Source organism: Rhagoletis zephyria, unplaced genomic scaffold (genome assembly GCF_001687245.7).
Source record: "Rhagoletis zephyria isolate East Lansing unplaced genomic scaffold, Rhagoletis_zephyria_1.1 Rzeph_scaffold_00009, whole genome shotgun sequence".
Taxonomy (NCBI): Eukaryota; Metazoa; Arthropoda; class Insecta; order Diptera; family Tephritidae; genus Rhagoletis; species Rhagoletis zephyria.
In genome coordinates, this window is record NW_016157093.1 from 988738 (window position 1) to 1012453 (window position 23716).

General features: G+C 36.7%; 1 protein-coding gene across 1 annotated transcript in view; it reads left to right on the plus strand.

The window, feature by feature from the left end:
• Nucleotides 1-23716, plus strand: part of LOC108358085 (uncharacterized) — a 53020-nt gene that overhangs the window by 26170 nt on the left and 3134 nt on the right. The window contains exons 3-4 of the mRNA XM_017609232.1: nt 6910-7027; nt 22827-22963. Of these exons, the coding sequence (XP_017464721.1) occupies nt 6910-7027; nt 22827-22963 (255 nt within the window). The remainder of the gene's footprint in view (nt 1-6909; nt 7028-22826; nt 22964-23716) is intronic.

A 23716-nucleotide genomic window follows, 5' to 3' on the forward strand; every position in this document is an offset into this window, starting at 1 on the left:
TTTGGCATTCAGCTCTCGCAATTGCACCAGTGTGACGTCACACAAAAGTTATTCTCAAAAATCCTCTCTGATCGGCGCAATCTTGTATTCTATCATTCTTGTATATGTATGTGCATATGTGTGTATATGTGAATACAAATTCGAATTGTTGCTTTTGGTCATTTACGTTAGGATTCTTTTCGGCTAGGCTTCTTGTTGTTAGTTTGTGAGTCTTACAATAATAATGGGATAAATAGTGAAAGTGTACTGAAATTAGGAGTAGTTTGCAACCTATTTCATATAATTTTTCCATTTAGACTCCACTTTTTTCCACTTCGAATCAATATCAAATCTGCCCAAAAGCCCTCAGCAAAAAAAAAAAAATATATATATATATATACATTAAAAATCCATGTCACTTTTTAGCCGCTTTAAATTTGCACTTATTTTACTAAAATTTCATAAGCCTTGTAATTGCGCACCCAAAAATTTTATAACAATTCTGATTCGAAAGCTCACAATTTTGGTGAAAATTTGTTGAATTTTTCTAAATTCTGTATAAATTTTAAAAGCATGATTTATTTGGTTTTTGTTAAAGCATGAACCATATTGTATAAAAAAAAAACAAAACAAGTAAAAAACTCTAAGTTCGGGCGGAGCCGAATATTAAATACCCGGCGCAAGTATACATATATTTAGTGTTTCATCTCTCCGAAAACTACCGTGGTAAGCAGAGGTGGTTTTATCCCTATTTTAAACATCTTCGATAGAACGTTCAGTTAGATATAATGAGATAAACTTATATAGTCATATGTCAAATAATGTTACTTATTTTCAAGGGATTGCTGTTAGTCTCAATTTTGAGTAAATTAGCGTCCTTAAATTTCGAAATATGGAAGTTTCAAGCATTTCTGAAATTTGCCGTTATATAAAAAGTTGACGGTAATTCAGTCCGATTTCAATAATTTTCAACGATTTGCTTTCAAGCCACCATACCGAGTTTGGTACAAATTTGTAGAACGGTTACCGAGATACATATATGTGATCATAAGTGGGCGGAGCCACGCCCATTTTCCAAAGTTTTATCATAAACGTATTTCTTGGTAAAAAATTGCTGGTAGCATAAATTTTGAATAAATTAGCTTTAATATTTACTGATTTATCGAAGATTTCGTATTTCTCTAAATTACCGTTATATGGGATGTGGGCGTGGTTATTGTCCTATTTCGCTCATTTCGCCAATACCATCCGTCCTACGCCCGAAAGAAATGCACGTACAAACTTTCGTTAAGATATATACATTTTTACTTGAATTATCGTGTGCACAGACGGACGGACGGACGGAGGGACGGAAATACAGTTACCGCTTAATCGATTTCCCTTTTCATTCATTTGTCTATATCTATCTCCATTCTTTTTGCCTGTTACAAACAACCGTTATGTGTACAAAGTTATAACACCCTTGTGCGCTCGGGTATAAAAATGTTAGCTTGAAAAACATTGTAAATATTCAAAACAAAACCCCGTTCATCCACTTTTGACCGCCATTGTATATCAATATTTACTCATGTATGTACTTGGTATTACTAACGTTCAGACACATACATGTACCATATGTATGGCTATGTTCTTGTAGTATAACCACTTGCAATATAAAATTTCGGCATTTGGCATTGGCATAATTTTTGAAAAATGTTGCAAAACTTGTTAGGATTAAGCTCTCGACTCTTTTGAGAAAATGCTATTGTTGAGCTTTAATGAAAAACTGCAAAACCCAAAACAAAAACAAAACCCAAAACAAAAAGTAATAATTGCACTAAGGTTGTGGTAAAGCAGACTCAAGAGGCAAAATGTACCAAGTAAACATTGGGGAGTGAGATGATTTCCAAGCGCCTTGCCATGAAAATTTCTCATTTTGAGCAAGCCAAAGCAGTTAAGCTTTAGGAATTTATGCCAACATTTTGCAACTATATATACTCACTTAAATGTTCATATGCAAGACTATTTTTTAGGCCAAGGCATTGGTTGGCGTAAAGCAAAAAATTGCTTAGAATTTTATGAAGAAAAAAAGTATGATTACGTGGCTTTATTTAAGAGTTTATCTCATTAATCTGGGTAGTATAGTGTATGAACAGAGAGATTTACGTTCATATGTATGAGAAATTTTTGTCTCAGTTAGGGGAAATATATACTTACAGTATATACATTGAACCAAAAAATGGACCACGTGTTGATTTTGTTTAAATATTCGTAAGGTTTTTCGAGCTAACATTTTTTTCGTTATCTATACCTACATATATTAAAATTGTAACAGGCCAATGTTTGTACATTATATATTAAAGAAAAATTAATATGAGCGGTCTTTGCTACTACCAAACTGAAGAGATTTGGGAAGTTTTAAATTTTTTATTTAATTAATTTGGTAAAGTAAATGAAATATGACACTGCGGATATCAAACAACACAAAAATACTTTTAAGGCACAGTGAAGCACGCCGGGTATTTGCTAGTTTTTCTATAAAAATGCCATCCAAGCTTTAACCAAAAACATCACAGTTGAAACTTTATACAAACTTTAGAAAAATTCAACAAAATTATAACTTTTTAATCTGAATTTTTTTTTGGGTATGCAGTTTTGTAGCGCATACAATTTAGTCTAATGAAATGCAAGTTCAAACAAATTTAGCTCGAAAAACATTACGAATATTAAAAAAAAAATCAACACATGGTCATTAGTTTAAGTCACTGTACATGTACATAAGTATGTATGTATTTACATGCAATATTTACATATGTGGCTCTTATGTAGTGTTCTTATGTTCATAATTCCAGTTCGAATTTGTCCCTTTTCATCTATACATATAATAATATTGTAGCAGGACCGATGTCTGAAGAATTTTTTTCTGTCTGTCTGTCGGCTTTCACCGATGTATTTGCAGAGGTTCAACTTAAATATAGAAAGAAAATATAACAGAGTTTCCAACTGTTTGAAAATTGCAGTTTAAGTAAATTAATAAGGTTATGGAAATATTGCAATTTGGCCGCCAAAAGGAAGAGGTTTAAGAAGGCTTACAGCCAAAAAAGGTTTTTTGAAGGTTGGTATGGGTATCAAAACTGAAAGCGTTTACGAAAGTTTACTGCCGAAAATATTTTTGCGCAGGGTTGCCACCTTTTAAGGAGCAGCAAAGCACGACGGGTATTTGCTATAATTGGAGATCAATTAGTCTCCTACTGATCTCTAGCGGGTACTATTAACGATTTAGTGATATTTAGGCACTTACTCAACGAAATTTCATATGCGACTTTGGCATGTAGGGAGAGTATTCGCTTAGCAATTCAGAGATAAATACCAGTTTCGAATCGCGGCTGGCGCAAGTTTTTATTTTTATTAAAAAAAAAACGTTTATATCAATTCGGGTGTAAAGGGAACAATTATTCGCTTCATAGGACATGCTCGAACAAAAGCGATCAACTAATTCCATATAATGCAATAAAAAGTATAAATCCAAGTTTTAATGTTTGATCAAAATTTAAAAAAGAGCAACAAACTTTCCTAGATGTCTTAGAAATATTCTGAGTATGCAGTTGTGTAGCCCAATCAATTTTTATTTAAAGTGAAAGTTTAAAGTAGCTAGAGGGTACCGCTGACAATTTCGCCTATTATTTACTTTGGAGGCATTAATTGTGCATTTTTAGCTGATGAAATATCAAAGAACCAGCAAAAGTGAACAGAACTTGCTTAACTTACAGGTTTCTCTTCCCCCTTGCCGCACTCGTTGACTTCAACTTCCCCAACAGAGATCTTGTTTTTTTTTTAATTTTTAACTTCTTTGGGGGCCATGCAACTTCTGCTTGGCACCAACCCACCCAAGCGGTTACTCGACCATCTCAGTACACATATGCTGAATGAAAACATATCTTTGTTGAAAACTTTATTATTTTCACCCTCCCCTATCTATTAAATACATTCGCATACACACACGCGTGGGTGTGCATGTTCCCAGTGAGAAAATGAGCAATATATACATTAACCCGTTCTACCAGGAAAAGGTTAACAACTACGTTTGAACGAAATATTGCATCGAAGTATAAGCGAGTAGATAATGTGTATCGGCGATNTTCGGGCTATTCCGGCCGAAATGCTCGAAAAAGTTGCCCAAAATTGGACTTTCCGAATGGACCACCTAAGACGCAGCCGCGGTCAACATTTAAATGAAATTATCTTCAAAAAGTAAATGTCATGGACCAATCTAACGTTTCAAATAAAGAACCGATGAGATTTTGAAATTTTATGCGTTTTTTTTTAAAAAAAAGGTATCAAGCTCTTAAAAAATCACCCGTTAGTTACGGATATACAAAAAGTTACACAACGAAAAAACATATAAAAACAAAAACGAAAAAAAATTAGCTAAAATAAACAAGTATGTACATTTATTGCACTCAACATTTCAGCGCAAATGTTTTGCCAATTTTGTTTTATTTCTCGTACGTTTGTTGATTTCTTGGTTTTTGCTTCTTTGTCTTCTTCTGTGAATGCTTTTAGATGGCAAAAATCATATGCCACCGACTGGCGAACTTTTGGTTTACAACATCACACGCACCGATGCGCATAAAGTTTTTCGCTGCTGCACCCATCGACTCTGTTGTAAGCACAATATGGATGGGCAAAATTCAATTGACTGGTAAGTTAAGCATTTGATACAACAGCAACAGCAACAATATGTAGAGAATGAATTATAGCAAAAAGTCATGCATGCTTGACCTCTCTCACCATATCGATTGATTGCATGTACATTCGATCGTACCACTTTACAACCAAAAAAAAAATCGCCGTACATTCATGCCTTTAATTACATTAGGGTGGTGTTAGACTGATAAGAACTGAGCTCTGGCGGGTAAGTACTAGAATGGGCTACGTGAGGTCAATAAGTGTTGAAAAAATTGCCTACTTGAGACAAGAACATCAGTATATCATATTTTGAAATCCGACTATAAATGCCAAAAATATAACGAAATAAATAAAATAAAATAAAACTTTTTAACATACCACGCTTTTATAAATGGACTAAAAAGTAGAAAATAATATTTCTCAGTCCCATAGAATAAGTTTAGAAAACTATTGATTTTGAAATTTTGGCAAAAGTCATTATAAATAATTTATGAGATTGAAAACGAAAAACGTGGTAGGGCGCACCTCTAGTCGCAGAATTTGCCTTATGGAAATAAAACCATTTTTCATCGAAAAAAAACCACACCCTACAGCTCTCCCATTGCTCATATATGGCGCAGAAGCATGGCCAATGAAAACCTGCGTTGTTGCTGTCCCTGCGGAACAATACTGCAGACGATGGAACAATGAGATATAACTACATAAACTTCGTGCGACGAAGTATTCAACTTGGAACCAGGTGGAGAAGAAGTTGGCTTTTCAATCGGCGTCAGTTTGCACAGAAAAGAAACAACTAGTGTGCCTTATTCGACTCGAAATCGCTTGGGCCGTTACAGCGCTGAAAAAGATGAGGAAGCGGAGCTTTTAATATGAAGAAAAAATATCGCTGGAAATATCTACAAATACCTTTACTAACGACGAAAGTATTATTCACCTCATTGCAAAATTTTATACACACAAGTTTTGCATTGTTGGATGAGGCCATGCAAATTCACAATTAAATGGTTCGCGCACCAAAATGAGATGGCCCAACCGCGCACTAAATTGAGTAAATATATTTTATTGACGTCGAATCTTTAAATTTTTTACTTAAAAGAGTGTCTTGCTATCGCTTAGTGACCGGTTGGTGCTTGACATCGTATAAACATTATGACCTTGATTGGCTTCTAATAATAATAATAATAACAATAGAGCGGCGATTAAACATATGTACATATGTTAGTGTTTGCCCGAGCTTCTCCTCCGATTTGTGAAGCGCGCCTTGATAATGTTACACAAAGGGGAGGGGCTCCGAACGGCGAGCGTATTTTTATGAGATGCTGTTTTCCATGGTATAAACACAATAGGATGTTCGCCATTGCCTGTCGAGGGTGAACGCCATTAAAAAAAAACTTTTTTTAATTTACTTTTTTTTTTGATGTTGGGTTAAACCCGTCAGGAACGTAAGCCCTACACAATGGTAGAGCGCACTGCTAACCGCTACACTAGCGGCCGCCATGATTGAAGAAATTGCTAATATTTTGCTCAATACTGCATGCGCGCATCGAAAGCTTCCAGTGTGAGTTTGCAGTGTTTGCGGTGTGTTAATTATATCATCAAAGTAATTAACGATAACTCCAAAACCGACGAAAGCAACATACATGTAATACATATGCATGTGTGCAGAGATGAATGCTTGTTAAAAGGGTTGTGCACTTGAAACGCTTAAAATGCACTTAAACACTTAGGGGATTCACAAGACGTGTTAACCGTCGTAAAATCTTAAGCTTAACACTTGTTTATGTAAAATAGCGGTTAAAATGGTTGGGGGGTTGGCTAATTATATATTCGTTATCAGTTTAAAAGAATTTCGGTTTAGTTAGAAATCCCCTAAAACCATTTTAATTAAAAAAGATGTTAACCTTAAGATTTTACGACGGTTAACACGTCTTGTGAATCCCGTAACTGTATATATGTTTGTATGCACGTACATGTGCACATACATAAATTAGGGTCATAAATAATAGTACAAACAGCTATCTTGGCAAAAAAAAATATTTACATTTTATTGCCGGTGCCACATAATTGCCGTTTATGAATATTAATTTAAATTTTATTTACATAATGCTTTTAACGCACATATTTTGAGTGTTACTCTTTTTTTTTTTTAAATATACACAAGTTCAGATATGTATGTGTATGTCATTCTCTGCATATATTTCCATACTTTCTCTCACTTTTATTTGTTAATAATATGTTTTTCTACGCTGTATATTTTCACAGAAATGCGTGAACTTGTGCCACCGATTATGAATGAAAAGGCCACAAGTATAGTGGCGCGTCTGGGCGATCCTGTTGTTGTGCCATATGTGGCCTATGCCAACCCGAAGCCAGTCTATCGGTAATTATTTGCATTTATTATATTGTATACATATACATACATACCTATTTCATACCTACACATCGCACACCGTCTTCAAAAGAGTCGCAACTCAAAATAATACGTTCGCCCGAAAATGCGAAAATCTATTTCGTAGCACATGCTAATCGTATGGACAAGGGCGACTCTTCCTTAGGTTTTTTTTTAACAAATTATAACAAAAATTTGCTCCAGCTTTTGCTGAAAGGTATATAAAAGCTCTGTGTACATTTTTAGCGCATAATTTCAAAAATGCCAAATTTTGAGTTGTGACTCTTTTGAAGACGGTGTGCGACATGTATGTAAATATATGATACTTATCGTATTGGGTATTTTAACTGCTCACAATTAAATTTTTAAGGGAAAGTATTTGCAAAATTGATTTTATGTGTGGGATGCGATTCAGTGTCATAAATTAAAAAAACGTCGTTAGATGTATGCATATTAACATGAGGTGTGCATCTCGTCCTCAAAACTTATTTTGCCCGTTGCCCTTCACCTCACTTTTTATACCCGAGCGCACTTGTGCACAAGGGTATATTAATTTTGTTCACATAACGGTTGTTTGTAACAGCCAAAACGAATCGAGATAGATATAGACAAATGNCTTGCAACAATTCTTTACCAAGAAATACGTTTGTGATAAATTTTTGGAAAATGGGCGTGGCACCGCCCACTTATGATCACATATATGTATCTCAGTAACCGTTCTACCAATTTGTACCAAACTCGGTGTGGTTATTGTGCTTGCCACATATAAGCAAACCGTTGAAAATTATTGAAATCGGACTAAAATAACGGCCGCTTCTCATATAACGGTAAATTTCAGAACTGCTTGAAACTTCAAAATTTCGAAATCTAAGGACTCTAATTTACTCAAAATTGATACGCCCCGGCTTACCATATAGCCGTAGCTTTTGGTAAGGCGAAAAACATATATTTAATACGTGCGCCGGGTATTTAATGTTCGGCTCTGCCCGAACTTAGGCTTTCTTACTTGTTTTAAATACATATATGGCACCTAAAGAGTTTATAAAAATTTTAGAATAAAGAATTTTGGGATTTTGGGACTTTTTCACGATTTTGGGAAATTTAAGAACTATATCGGGATTGTGAAGACCACGTTGGGATTTCTATGACCTTCGTAACCATTTCGCGATTTATGAAACTTCTTCGAGGTTCATACAATTTTTGGGGTTCTCGGGACTATTTCGAGAGTTTCGAGGCTGCTTCGAGACTTAAGATTCTAGGGACTATTTCGGGGTTTTCGAGACCAAATACATCGATAAATATATCAATAAATAGCGGTAATCATATTGAGGCAATAAAAATATCAAGACATATATCGAGAAATATATAAAAAGTTGATTAAAGTATCCATAATAAAGATATCGTTAAATATATCGATAAAATATAATCGATAAAAATACCGATAACCATATTGATAACAATATCTGTAAAAATATCGATAAATATATCGACTTCAAGCTCTACAAATGCAACGAAAATTCCGAAATTTTCCCGAAAATCACGAAATAGTCCTGGGAATTCCGAAGTGGTCTCGAAAATCCCTAAATATTTCCGAGGATCCCGAAATAGTCCCGATAATTTCGAAATAGTTCTCAGAATCCCGAAATTGCCCTAAAATCTTGATTTAATCCCGAGAATCTCTAAAATCTCAGAATAGTCCCCAAATTGAGGTGTGGCGAATTGAGTTGAGGTAAGGTGCAGTGAATTGTGGTAAAGAATGTAAGTTAAGTTGAGTGTAAGGTAATGCTTGAAACACAATGCCGGCGAACGGCGAAGTTCGCCAAATTGGGCGATGATGCCCTTGTTCTCCGTTTGCCTTGCTATTTCGCCTTCCTTAATCCAATTAAAACTGTGGCGAAAACAGCTGATACCATTTCGTCGCATTTACAATCGGAGTGACCATATTTAGAAAAACTTAAGCCAAATTTAACGAATCGAAAACTGTACTTTTTACCAACAATGCGGGCTCAAAAACATACGGCCAGCTTTGGCATGTACTGCCGTCACCTTTCAGGAGTGCGATAGAAATAAGTCTATCACCACGAAACGACGCCGAGCGAGCTTCGTGTTTCGCTTTTGATGCCTTCAACTGCATATGCTTGCGGGTGTTCTAATTTTGACAGTGCGAATTTCGCTGAGGTGAGTCCGTCGTTCGCCGGTATTGTGTCAGCCATTAGATGTTAGTTTTTTAAATTTCTGCTAAATCATAAAGCATTTAGTTTTAAAGTATTTAGCCATCGAGAGACTATATACCTCGGTACTTTCGTGAAAGTATTTTGAATCTCCAAGGTATCTGATTAATTTAGAGCAAAGTATTTAGCGCCTGCCAAATACATTTATTTTTTAGATTTTAGTATCTAGCAGGTCCTAAATACCTAAGTTATTTTATTTGTACATCTAACAGCACCAAAATAGGTTTACTTGAGTATTTAGCAAATGTTAAATAACGAAATACATAAGGTTTTTACTGGAATATTTAGACATCTCCAATTAGTGACTCAAATATGTAGTGTCCAAACTGGTACTTTAAATACAAAATTATTTAGGTATACCCATCACTGCTATACAGGAGACAGCTATCAATCAGGACTATAGGATCTCTTATTGTGCGATCGAAACTGGTCAGGGAAGGGCTGACTTCTCTCTTGATAGCCTCTATTATATATACAGGGTGTCCTAGACCACCCACGTTATGTATTTTTATCCTAATAATCCGAATCTGCATTAAAAAAGTGTATATCTAATTTGAAAAAAATTGGCTTTAGGTCAGGTTATCCCAATTCCGGTCGAAACTGGTCGAACCCGGAATTCGGTAATACCACCAAAAGATAGAGCATCCCCGATTTAGTAGGTAAAATTGTTTCGGTTTCAATAAAAAACATTTCCCTTCATTTTAGAGTGAGTGGACGGGCGGTCTAGAACCTATATAGTCCTATATAGGCAGGGCACCCTTGAAGTCATCTCTCCTGACAGGAGAACTACTGTGCCAAGCTGTAGACTGCTGCAAACCAGATGCGCATTTAGACGGCACAGTAATTTCTGGCAAAATGACGCGACATGCAAAGTTGCAAACTCCTTACTTGAGCCAGGAGGGCTGCTTCAGCCGGCTAATCGGTAATTCTCGTTGTAACAAAAGTCTTGTTCAGGCACTGTTTGATAGAAACCCATTCACTGAACTCATTATCGTTTCGGCCCTCATTGTCGTTGTTTTGTAGGGGCCAGGTGAAATAGTTTCCTTTTCAGATGCACTGATTTTGCAAGACAAAGGTTTGGACATCTAGGAAAGTAGGATATTGACACTACCGAAGAGGTCTCTGGAGTAGATATGAGCTGCGTGCGGAACTTTACTTTGAGCTGTTTTCATAAGTTGAGCTGCAGTATATTCCAAGCAGAGGTTTCCGCAGTGAGAAAAACCGCTGAGCTAGCATATTCAATGAATGGAAATAACTGTAAAGTTGACATATGCGTGGATAGTCAAGCAGAGATCAAGGCTATTAGCTCATAACAATGTACGTCACAAAATGCCCTTAGAAGTAGGGAGGCCAAAAATAGGGCAGCAGAAAACAGGCGAAATTGTAGATGAGATTGCGAAGAGCAGAATCCACTGGGAACTGGAACAATAGAATAACATTCCAAAACCTCTAAAAAATCTTTATAACGAAATAGACTAGAGGTTCAAAAACCAGGATATATCGAGATACTAGAATACGCTATCTCTACAGTCATGTGTAGTCTAGTAAACGGGATACAAACCCGGTTTATACTATCCCTTGCGAGAACAGACTGCAATGAAGTTTGCAGGAAATTCATGGGGACGTGAACAAGGGAGAACCTAGTGCACAACCTATGCCTTTCTCCTGCTGTATCAAAAACACGACTGAAATATTTTGAAGTTCCAGACTTTAATAATCTTGAAGACGTTACAGCACTTGGGCTTCAAGCACTAGTCAGATCCTCAAAAAGCGTTGACATCCTAAATGATGTGTCCTTAGAATATACTAAAATAAACCTCTATCTCCATCTGGCATCTGGGCTATGTGGGGCCCAGCCAGCCATAATAACCTAACCTTATCTAAAGGCTTTATTAAGTGCGATTTTCACAAAAATTTTCGATTTATAAAGCATTTAAGGTATTCATTTTTTATGAATAAGGCCATTATCCTTTAACCATGAGCATAGCTAATGGATACTCGTTCACAAATACATACATTATCTTCTCTCCGTGTGGGAAGAATCAACCAACAGCAAGGAACTCATGGAACTAGACAAAGATAAGCCTAACCAAGAAATATAAAGTAATTAAAGAATATGTGGTAGGGCAACAGGGGCTTTTAACGAATAGTATATGCTTTGAAATAAAAGATTTCCTGAATTTAACCTGAGGAAAAAATTACTGAAATAATTACGGAAAATTTAAATTACTGGGAACGAACTGAATGTCGAAGGAAAGCAGCAGCTTCCATTTCTCCTCACATTACGGCCTTCTTTCACCTGCTCCAATTTTCGCACAGCATCAAATATACCTTCACACATGCGTATGTGTGAAAGGAAAATAAAAAAATAGCGACGTATGTGTGAAGGGAGAAGCGAGTTGTCGTTTTCGCGAACAAACTTGCCGCCGCACCAAGTCAAACCAAACTGAGACAAAGCGATACAGACCAGACCAAGCCACAACAGAGATGAGTGGAACAATCACGCAAGGAGTAAGCAGGGAAACAATTTAACACACATGACTGGCATAACTGTCCCGTGCGCCTCCAACAAATGTCCTTTCCACATCATCCGCAGCCATGTAGCATCACAAAGCGAAAAACGTAAAGAGCAGAAAATTAAGGAGCAGAAAAACTAAAAAGCAGAACGGCATAAATAAAACAATAGCAAGGAGGTAAGCAAAAAAATAACATAAGGCACGAAAATAGACGAGAAAAAAGAAAATGCAATGTGAAAAATTTAGAAAATGAGAAATGTAAAAGGACATGCATGAAAAACCGGAACGAAAAAGCAAAAACGCAAGCGACGGCGGAGGAAACACGCAACCATGCCGATTGGTCTGGGGACAGTCAAGCCGTAAGCAACCAAGCAGTTAAATGAAATGAGTACGTACTACGATATATCCACTGCATAGCAATGTGGTGGAGGTTAGGCGCTAGTGGCCACGCTGGCGTATACGTAACATACCGAAAATGTGTGATGGCTTGTTTGATGAGAATGTATGTATGTGCCTGTGTGTGTGTGTTCGAAATAGCGGTGTGTTTTTATTTGATCTAAACGTGTGTTGAGACTGCTCCCTGGGTGGAGTTTGTGGAGCGTACGTACGTTGGTACTATGTACAAACAACCATACAAGAGTTGATACGCTCGAGTGCATTGACATGCAATATTTTAATATGCCATGGCAACCAGGCAGCGTAACAGCAACAACAGCCTGTAACAACTACCAAAGGCCTTTAACCCTTACCACTAACACTGCTCACGATGCTTGCACAAATAACTTGGCGTAGGCAATATTTGGTATAAATGAAGTATTGCAGAGCTGTCTCTGACAGCCAGCAGCTAATAAGATCCACAGCAACTTCTTTTTGGCCACCTTATTGGAGAGGAGTGCAGCTCACATATGGGTTAAATTGTAACTGAACTCATCTTACTGTATCTACAAACAGATGCTTACTTTAGAAAAGATAAAATCTAAATCTCGATGATAAATTTAACGCCACGAAAGATAACATTCGTCGCTATACGAGCACAGTGGAGGACACTCCTACAAACTCATTAATTCGAAGTCTTAGCTATAAACACTATTGCATGCTTGACAAACCCAGCTTCTGTTGTCATCCATTATTCTTAATATTTTGTAGGGAAACGACTTTGCTTAGACCACACGAGAAATTAAGAAAACGCGCGTATTCTTTTGAAATTATAATTTACAGCAGTGACGGCCAGTGATCGGACTTAAAAAAAATTTGTGTGGTAGAATCTGGAAAAAAATGTGGTAGATTTCAAAAAAAAAGTGGTAGATCTCAGGTTTTGGATCAAACTTTGTACAAAAATTAAAAATGTTCTGCAAGGTTTAACCTAAATTGCGAACATTTTAATTAGAATCTAAACAAAAATTAATTTTAGTATAATGAAGTGCAAGATTGAAGTTGCTAAAAATTCCGTTGAGTTTTGGCAATTTTTTTCCTTGACAGTGTACAGCAATTCCTTCCATATCAAGATGTTTTTTGAACATATTTTGGAAGATTTCTGCAACCTTGCGGAGTGCTTTTCTTTTAATCACATCACGCTGAAGCGAACAAATGTGGCACGTTCCAAAACCGCTACTTGACATTTGCCGATTTTAACAATTCTCAAGTAAAAGTAAATAACGCCTTAGAAACTTTAGATGTACTGAAATTTTGTAATACTTTCACAAAAATCGCCGTTTTTTTAACATTTTCGCTATTAATTATTTTTTATAAATCATATATTTTGCAATTTAACACAATAAAACCATGTTTCCGTTCGAAAAATTGAATATTGAGAAAATTTACTATTTTACGGTTTATTTTATCCTCCCATTCTGCCTGTTGTTAGTGTTTAGTGTTGGACAATTTTTGCTCTTAAAATTAAGAAAATTATATCGAGCAAAAATAAAACTACTCGAAAACGCGAATATGTGGTAGATTTCAGACCTTGTGTGGTAGATGTGGTAGATGCTCAAAAAAGTGGCAGATCTACCACAATGTGGTAGAAGTCCGATCACTGGTGACGGCGTTGTTTCGACAGCTGATACGGCATGCTGTCTTCCTCTAACTCCTGAAAACCTTTTGTTTCGGTTTCAATTCCCTCTTGGCAAGGACGGCGAAGGTTGATGAGCCTAATGAAAGCTTTGTCAAAAAATAGGTCCTCAGAGATTTTGTCTTGCTACACTTCTACCTTCTTGAGCGTCAGGTTGAGAGTCGGTGCTGTGAAATCTCATTTTCTAGATTACATCCTTTCTTATTCTGGTGGAATTGGTTCTATAGTTCGATGCATTTAATTTTACAAAGCTCTCTTCGTTTTTCTGAGACTACAAATTACTGAGAAGATATCCAAAAAAAACCTGTATCGAAACCCAATACCAAGGCGAATTTTCTTTCGGAATTTCTTCGTCCACTAATAAGAATCGCCCAGTGCTTTATGGCTATTTAAACGCCAGTGACCTTCAAATACTGAAGATGTTAATTTTATCCAGAAACCCGTATGAAATGAACTTTTTTTTACAGATATTTTTGCTGTTCTTGCATCAGAGAATTTATTTCCATGGTCCCGAAAAACCAAAAAATCTATTTAAAAAATATTTATTTTTTTAAGTTCATTACACGCTGTTCTTAGGGGTCAAAAAGATTAAAAATCAAGATTTTACTTTTGAATTCCGGTCTTGAGATCAAAGTTATCTTTCATTTAATGAGACTTTTAAAATGACTTTCAAAAGTAAAATTTGTGATGTTTTGTCTTTTTTTTACCTAAAAACGGCTTTTAAACTTGATTTGTTTTGTAAAACTTTTTAAAAACAATTTAAAATGAAATCCTGTTTCCATTCTTGCGACAAATTAAATGAATTCCTTGATGTACGAATATCAATAATTCGGGTTTAAAAATTTTTAAAAACTTCATTGCATACGGGTTTCAGGCCAAATAAAAGAGAAAAAAATTTTAACCACCTATTTTTGAAAATCATTTTTAAGGTCAAGGTAATTATTCTACAAAATGAGACTATTTTTCCTGAATTACTCATCTAAAAAGCTTTAAACCACCGTTACATTTATTTCGCTATCCCTTCTCGTTTGATTTTGTCGACCTTTTTTCCAAAAAAAGAACCACTGTGCGGCGTATACACGGCCCAGCGTACAGAGTAATTCCATTATGCTTAACGTAGCCCAGCCCAGAAATTTCGTATGAAAATTTAAGCTTTCTAGGAACTCACCATATAAAATCCGTTACTTTTTTACTATAAGAAATATACACCTGAAATTTTGTCAACTTATAAACCAAGGTACAATATATGTCTATGCCAACGATAAAAAATCAAATTGGACTTCCAAATTCCTCTGAAACTCAGCATTAAACAAGAATATAGACACTGAGTGCCAAACCCATGGTTCTAAGGTTAAATGAGATTTACTTCTTGTAAACTTTTCCAATGTATTATCTCTGTTAAATACCATTCATCATTAAATATGTAGCTTTGCAATGTTATGTTGTTATTTATTTTCAGTTCCATCATTATTAACTTTTATTATTCGGAGTTTAGGAATAATTTATTACTTAAAAAAATTAAATTTAATTCAGTTCATACGGAATAACTTCATAGCCCAAATTACCCATGCGAGTAGGTATCGATACTTTATATCCCATATTTTTGCGGTAGCGATACTCTCTGACGATACTACATGCAAATAAAGGTATCGACACCTGCATGTTGTCGTTTGATCCCTACTTGCACTCACCTCAATTTAATTAACCTCACTTCCGCTCACCTCGCCTTAGCTCAGATCAACTCATCTCACCTCACTTCAAAGTAAAGCAAGCTTAAAGATGCATTAATGGAACTTAGAGTACATAGTTCACTGTTCACTTGTAGTCTTAAGTTACCTCTTTTAATCATTTTCTACTATCACTTCCATTTATTAATTTACTTTGAAATTTATTTTTTACACTGAGGCTTGAATACATTTACATGCTTATATATAAAGTCTTATTCATCTTGATGAAAATACACAATGTGTGTAATAGCTTATTCAGCTTTAAGAAAAAACTCTGACAGTTAGATTTTATGTGTACGCTCACGCTCTCATAATGTATGCAGCTGTTTTTCCTTAAACTATGTGTTAGAGCGAAACAAGGTTATAATAGCGCAGTGAACGTAACGGGAATGAGCATAAATGTCCATACACAAATTTGCATAATAATCCAGCAGTAAATCGAACTGTGAGCACTTGAAACGAGAAACAATGCACATAGGAACCATATGTATACAATTTAGTTGGAATCATTCTAGCACGTACCCTTTCACAAATTCTTAAACGAAGCGAAATGATTGAGCTCAGCTCTAGCAGGCTCTGAAATATATGAAAGCACAAGGGAAGAGGGAGGAGAGAGTGCTGCAAAACCGACTGAACGAGAAAGTCTTGAGAGACAAATACTATTTTTGATTGATTTTGGAGTAGCTTTTTGTTTAGACCTATAGCTTTGTGAGATATTTTCATCCGGATCATCATGATCTTCTTGGTTTCCACTGCTGGTTTCATTCAGCAAGTTTGCAGAAAAGCCTCGTTAATATTTAGCTCTATATCAGTTTTATTTGCTGTGTACTGAATATCAGTTATAAGTAAGTTCGCCGCTTTCCTTCCGTTGCGAAGTCGGCCCGGTATTTAAACCTTCTCTAAGCTAACCTAACCTAAGCTAACACCTCTACGGACATTTTTCATATAAGTCTGGGTCTGGAGCGCTTCGCACTCACGAAATTCGGTTTCGATTTTCTCACTTCGAATTTTACATGTATCTACCTTTTCCGACTCCCGGCAGCACTCTCTTTTAGGTCGAGTAGCGTAGGCTTTAAATCTAATAGCTGCCGCTTCTCTGGGAGCAGTAGTAGAAGACGCATGGTGAAATTTGTGGTTATCGGTTATGATTGCAGCCTTTCCTCAGTACCTCGCAGTAAATAGCGCATCCACTACGCCTGCGTACCATCTATAGTTATGTTTCTGGCATTCGCTTTCAGTTAATTCCAGCTTAAGCCGAGTTACTTCGCCTCTAGGTCGACTATTTTTTTTCACCTTTGCCGATTAGGGAGTTCATTTACAAGTCCTTCTTTGCAATACCGCCATCTTCTTTCTTCCATCTACTTCCATTTCTGTCCTCGAATGCAGATAAAGAGGCTTTAAGCCTTTTTAGATTGTTTTAGACCAAAAAATTCGAATTGTCGTTCAAGGACATGTGTTTACGAAAACTTGCAGACGTCTGGTTATTGTAGTAGTGACTTTCCACATGCACGAGTATCGCGCAAAGGTCGCTTTGGCGGTTAATTTCTTGATCAGTGCCGCCGCTGGGGAAACTTCAATGCCAAGGTATGTGCAATTTCTCACTGTCTTAAGAGTTTGGTCAGAGGCTAAGACGTCCCAAAACTTCGCTGGCATACTGAGAAGCTTGGTCTGACTAAAGTTTATTCTCAGGCTTGCCATCTTAGCTTCTTCGTGCGCCATCCCCTTTTTAGACAGATCAGAGACCCGATGCACTAAAGGAGAAATATCGTCAGCGTCGTCAGTAAAAGCTGTATGTTATGTTATGGCAACATCCAACAAATCCACAATCAATTAATCGCTACTTATTTGTGGTTATCGATATGTATGACTTTGGTAAAGTTTTTCAGCATAATAATGATTGCATACTGTTCGAACCTCGCGCTGTAGTTTCGGTAGCAAATGCCTTTCTCGTAGAAAAATTAGCTTTAAAGTCCTACTCAGGAAAATTTTAAGCGAAAGCAATTCTGCCTCACAATATCATAAATATTAGGAATTATTCCATAATTTCAATGCCACTGAGTCAAAGACTGGTAAAATCCACATCCAACGATATCCGTAGGCTTCAATAAGAGGCCAGTTTTTGACCGTCACACATTAGGCCATATATGACCAGCTATCTTGTGGAAGTTTCTTAATTTTAAATGCTGGATATTTATATACTGATATACATATGTGCAGTATACATCAGGGTTGTTGCGAATATTCACATTCGCAACCGCGGAGTTTCCGCATTAATTATAACATTCGCATTCGCAATAATCAATGCGGAGCTTTTGCTAATGCGAATGTTGTGCAAGTGCACCGATAAAACGTATGCCTATATGGCAAATAAAATGACAAATTGTAGACAATATTTTTGCCTGTGGTCGTTGGAGTATTTGCGTAACAAAACTGGTCAAATCCCATATTTATCAACTTTGATAAAAATGTCTTTAAACATATTATTTCTAAGGTTATATAACCGAGCTATCAATGGGCAGTCATACAAGTTCCAACTCCTACTTGAACTTTGACGTACGTCAAAGTGAACATAGTCCTTTTACCAAATTTTTATTTATTTTTTGCGCTTTAAATGCCTGCATTGGTTTCTTCCTTTAATATGATTTTTTTGGACCAATCTTAAAACACTACTAGCCAAAAAATAAGTAAGTATGTATTGTAATTCTTAACCAAATTTTCGCGATTTGCTTTTGATGTTACATAAATTCGTTTCAATAATTTCAAATGGGGCTCATTGGGGAATTTATTTTTAGCAAAAATTTTAAAAACAGTAATTTTATTTACTTGTCGGGCAATATTTTTTTCATAGGGATATACAATGGATCCTTGGCTAAAAACTTCTGTGGTAAAACTCTACATTCTTTGCTCTTTAAAGTCAAAGAGTAAGCTCCTTCAATGGGGATTTCCAGCAGAAATGATCAACGTCTGGCTATAAAGAGAATCGATGCTCAAATAATTAAAAAACCTATGGTCTTTAATAATATAAGATATATGAGATAGTTACGTAAATCTCATAAAAAAGCAGTGTGCTTTTTAAAAATAACAATATTCTTATCCGATTCGGCTGGCAGCTCACCCATTTCATAATATTGCCGTTTTTAACAACCATGTGATTTTCAGGGCAACCATCTTCCCTGACCAACCTTCTCAGGGCAGGGAATGTGATTTTTGCCTTACAATAGTGTAACATTTTAAGAAACGAACACCAAATTTTCTCACCATTTGCCTTTATTTTAGAATCGAATATAAAAACAGAAAGGGGCAATGAAAAGGCGACATTTTTGGTGGAAACGCAATCATCATTAGAAAAACTTGACACATCTTGTTTGGCTTGTAAGCGCTGTTTAAACAACGATCTCGCCATTATACTAGATTCTAATTGTATCTTAAAAATACTTGACATCCGCAATCGCAAACGCATCCGCGGATGTTAGCTGTTAGATATTCACATCCGCATTTGCATCCACGGAAGTCTAAAGTTCCACATTCGCAACATCCCTAGTATACGTTGTGCAAGCACATATGTATGTACAAATGCACGTATGTAAGTACTTGATAGTGACTTATGTGAATGATTTTGCATAAAATGAAGTGGGTCGCATAGCCTAAGTGGTTTGCTTAAATGCAACGTAAACGAGAAAATCTTCAAAGTTTGCCAACTCGTGTAGCACTTGTGTGCCAAATATTAAGAATTGAAGCTTATGAAGCCATGGAATGTACTACATGCACTTAGATGCTTTTTAGCCACTTCTTTTCATGTGCATAAATAAAAACTTCGCTTGCATATTTATGTATTAATAATCCACTGCAAATTACTTTCAACTGGCAAACGAAACGTCCAAACAACGAGGAGTCCATACAACATCTGCTGGCGACGGGGCGCGCCAAAATTAAAGAAGGCACTCTAATTATTACCGCAGTCGATCGGTCCGAGAGTGGGGCGTTCTTCTGCACTGCCACTAACTCGGAGGGCAGCGAAACTTCGGAAGTACATAATGCTGTTACAGCACAGCTCACTGTCAGCATACAATCCACCATACAGACAGGGAATTTGGGCAAAACTGCAAATTTGGTAAGTTGCTGCCCAGAGGCGTGGCGTGGCGATTAAATTGAGTAGTTATTTGTAAAATCCATTAAAATGTCAAAAAAAGAGAAAATCGACGTTCACATGCCTTTAATTGCGCTTAATCATTGGTATTTTGCACTGGCGTGTATGCGCTTTTTGCACATTTAAATTTGTAGTATTTCGGCCTTTCCAAAACAGAGCATCATTTGGCCAACCATTGCGTTCCGGTGCGCGTGTTCGATTGCTGTCCACGGAACATATTCGCATTACGTCCATTACCAAAGAGGATAAGGGAATGTATCAGTGCGTTGTGAAGAATGATTTGGAGTCGATATTCGATATTTATTTCCGAGTATCGAATTTGTATCCAATTCGATTTTTTTTATGTCTATGAAATCAATCTGATTCGTTTTGAACGTAATTGTGCCGAATATCCCTTTTCAGCATTGTCCGAAGGCTTGCTTCTGCTCTAAATTTGACTGTGCCGAATAATAGAAGCAGGTTAACAGGGGAACACCTCAAAGAAAGGGTGCTCCTGATGTCCATAACAGATGAATACTGGTTTGACAATAATTTTAGGAAACCATTGTTTAAAAACTTTTGACTTTACTTTACTCCGTGTGTCTAACTCAGTGAGAGGGCAGGACCAGGATGAATGAATTTGCATAAAATTTTATTAAAGCAAAAATGTTTTGGGTAGGCGCCGGGGCCAATGATAACCATCAGTTACCACCTCATGCAGAGTCCATACGGCTTGTAGCATTGTGGCTTTGCCGCTTAAACTCTGTAAGAGTTTTAGGGGGTGTGCGTCAAGCGGGAGTGTTGAGCACCGGTTATGTATTCAAATTAGAAAATTGGGTAGGCGCTGTGGCCAATGGTAGCTATTGTACCACCTCTGTATGCCGAAAGTCATACAGAGCCCCGTGAGACAATTTGGGAAGAGTTGGAATGCATCAAGCGGGACTGTTGAGCATGATTTGGGGCGCCAGAAATTTACTACTTTAGTAGGTTTTGTTCTGCGGCAGTTGAGAAGTGCATACAATTTGCATACCCAATGATGAACGAGCGAATTATTTTTAAACACAAGTGCGTGTGCACTTGGTTTTGGGCGGGAGTGCAATACAAATGCGTGTGTGTGTTCGCTGTTCTTTGTTTATGCCGGAAATGGATAAGTCGCTTAAGCACCGTAATACTTAAACACATATTTTAATAATAAAAAAATAACAATAAAACTGATAATTGTGTATAATTTTTTTTAGTATCGAATATTTTGACACTGCTTTAGGAAATTGCACCTTTAGAGAAAAATATCGATGCACCGAAAATCGATAATTTTTACTCAGCATATACCGATACTCTTTAAAAATATCGATACGGTATATATTGATATATTTTTGCCATTTTTCCATCCCTCGAGGTGAGTTAATATTATAATTTAAATGTCTGCGTTTTAGGAAAAATAATGCTAGTACCTATAGGTGATAAAATCCCAAATTTTGTCATGCTCCATAAATTTCATTATTTTAAAAATATTTCGTTCCCTTATTAAACCGCCATTTTTCATGTGTAAACATCTTAGCTCTCGATAAGGGTAAAATTAGTAGTAATCTTCAGAAAATTTTTAACTGCTTATTGTTAACCCACCAGTGATTGTTTCTTGTGTGCACAAACGAACCTTTTTGATCTAGTCCAAGACCATTTCGGGACTAGTTTACGAAGGAGGTTAGGATCATTCGGTGCTAGTTCGGGCTCATTTCGGGACTATCTCAGGACTGGGAGTTGTTTAAGATCATTTCGGGACCACTTTGGGATTATTTCGGGACCTGGTCAAGGCCATTTCGGGACTTTTTAACGGCCTTTTTGAGTCTGGTTCTGAATCACTTCGAGTCTTGTTCCATTTTGACAGACTCCAACAGAGATCGGCTATCATTCATCTTCTTTGCCAACTGGCGCCAATTAGAAATGCCAAGTGAAGCCAAGTCTTTCTCCATTTGGAGGTGTTCCTCTTCCTGTATTACTAGCATCGCGACCCGCGTTGAAAATTTTCTTAGTTGGAGCGCTTCTGTCCGCTCGTACGAAATGAGTAAACCAGCGTAGCCGCTGTATTTTAATTTGCTAGAGTATGTCTATATTGTTGTAAAGCTCATACAGCTCATCGTTTCATCGTCTGCGGAATTCGCCGTCGGCCATGCGCAAAGGCCTGTAAATCTGTCGCAGAATCTTTCTCTGGAAAACTGCAAGATCCGCCTCATCAGATGTTTTCATTGTTCATGCTTCTGAGCCATACACCAGTGTGACTAACCCCCTTTTGAACTACATGTTCAGCACATCACAAGACAAGCTGCAAACGAGCGCCGGAGAAAGCTCTCCTCCTGTTAAACTGCTAGACTGCCTATGTAATCTTGGGCTTAAAACACCCACACAAGAGTTTTTACATGTCATTGTCTATTTAGCGTACAAAACCTTATCAGCCACTGCCCGGTACTTAGTAGAATGTTATCACATACGCTCGGAAGACCATCTCTACAAGACCTTGTGGAGATAGCGAAGATTTATATATGTGCAAGCATGGAAGAGAATGGTCAAAGCTCATTCCGTTAATGAAAAGATTTGATCCCGAGTGAGCGTCGCAACTTAGTACCGGAACTAAGATAGCACAAGCTAATACATTGCACCTGCATTTGAGCTGAGCATAAGGGGAGTCACTTTATCTCTAGTTCAACGTCTTAAACTCCCTTATTGTAGTTTAATGCCTGATGGGTAGGCACGCACAACGTCTGAGGAAACACCTCACAATTTCTGTAGAAAATTTCAAGAAGAGAGAAAAGAAAACATTCCTGAACCACCTGTCCCAATGTGACACACTGTATATTATCATCAGCAGGCAGTGCTTGGAAAATTTTGAGATCCTTACCCTCGTGGCAATATCTTAGGTCATTTGCAAATCACATTGTTTTTGGGCGGATGGACATCACAATCGACCATACGTCTAAAGGAGTTGTACTATAGGAGGGTACAGCAGCAATTTAACCTCTGTAGAGTTGCCCTTTCCATCCTGGCAATTAAAATAGTGCCCCTAATTAATTCCTAATCTTTTACAATAACAACATTTTCTTCTATATAATATGTACGCTCTCTTACAGAGGTAGTACCGTAACTGATTTACAAATTCATCAAACAAACTATACAACCCGGTCCATCAGTATCGTTGAAATGCAGCGCAAGTGGCAATCCAACACCAAAAATTGTCTGGCACTTATACGAATTTCCTCTACCAAATGTAAGTAGTTATATTAATGCATCAAATATGTAAATACATATTTACTTAGGAATAATTTCGCATTCACTGAACTGGAGAATTTCAACTCGAGTTAGCTCAAGTTTTAACGCCTTGGCGCTGAAGTGGAAAAAAGTCATCAGTTTTGGGAATTAACTCATATACATAACAAGCACTTACATTCATGCATATGTATATATCACACACGATCTTCAAAAGTGACACAACTCAAAATTGAACGTATGTCAGAAAATACAAAATACTATTTCGTAGCACATGCTAATCATATGGGCAAGGGCTATTTTACTTTAGCGTTTATAATAAAAATTTGCTCCAACTTTTGCTGAAAGGTAAATAAAAGCTCTGTGTACATTTTTAATGCATAATTTCAAAAATGCCAAATTTTGAGTTTTGTCACTTTTGTCACTTTTGAAGATCGTGTGTGATATGCACAAAGATATCTTACGCGTAAGCAACTTTAGATTAATAACATTCACATTTACATGCACAACTGAAATGTGGTGTTAAATGAAAAATGAAAAAGCATAGCAAATAGCGCGTTTCGTTCTCAACAGCACTGCGCTACAGCGGTTCATTAGCAAAGATTAATAACACAGGTCTGCAAAAAAATGGGTTCGGAATGTTCTATAAAAGTGTAGTGTCATTTCCGAAGTAATTTTTTGCGTAGAATCCGAATCCGGGGTTTAAATTGCTCTATCACGTCAGGACTTTGAGATATCCTAACCTAAAAGTGCA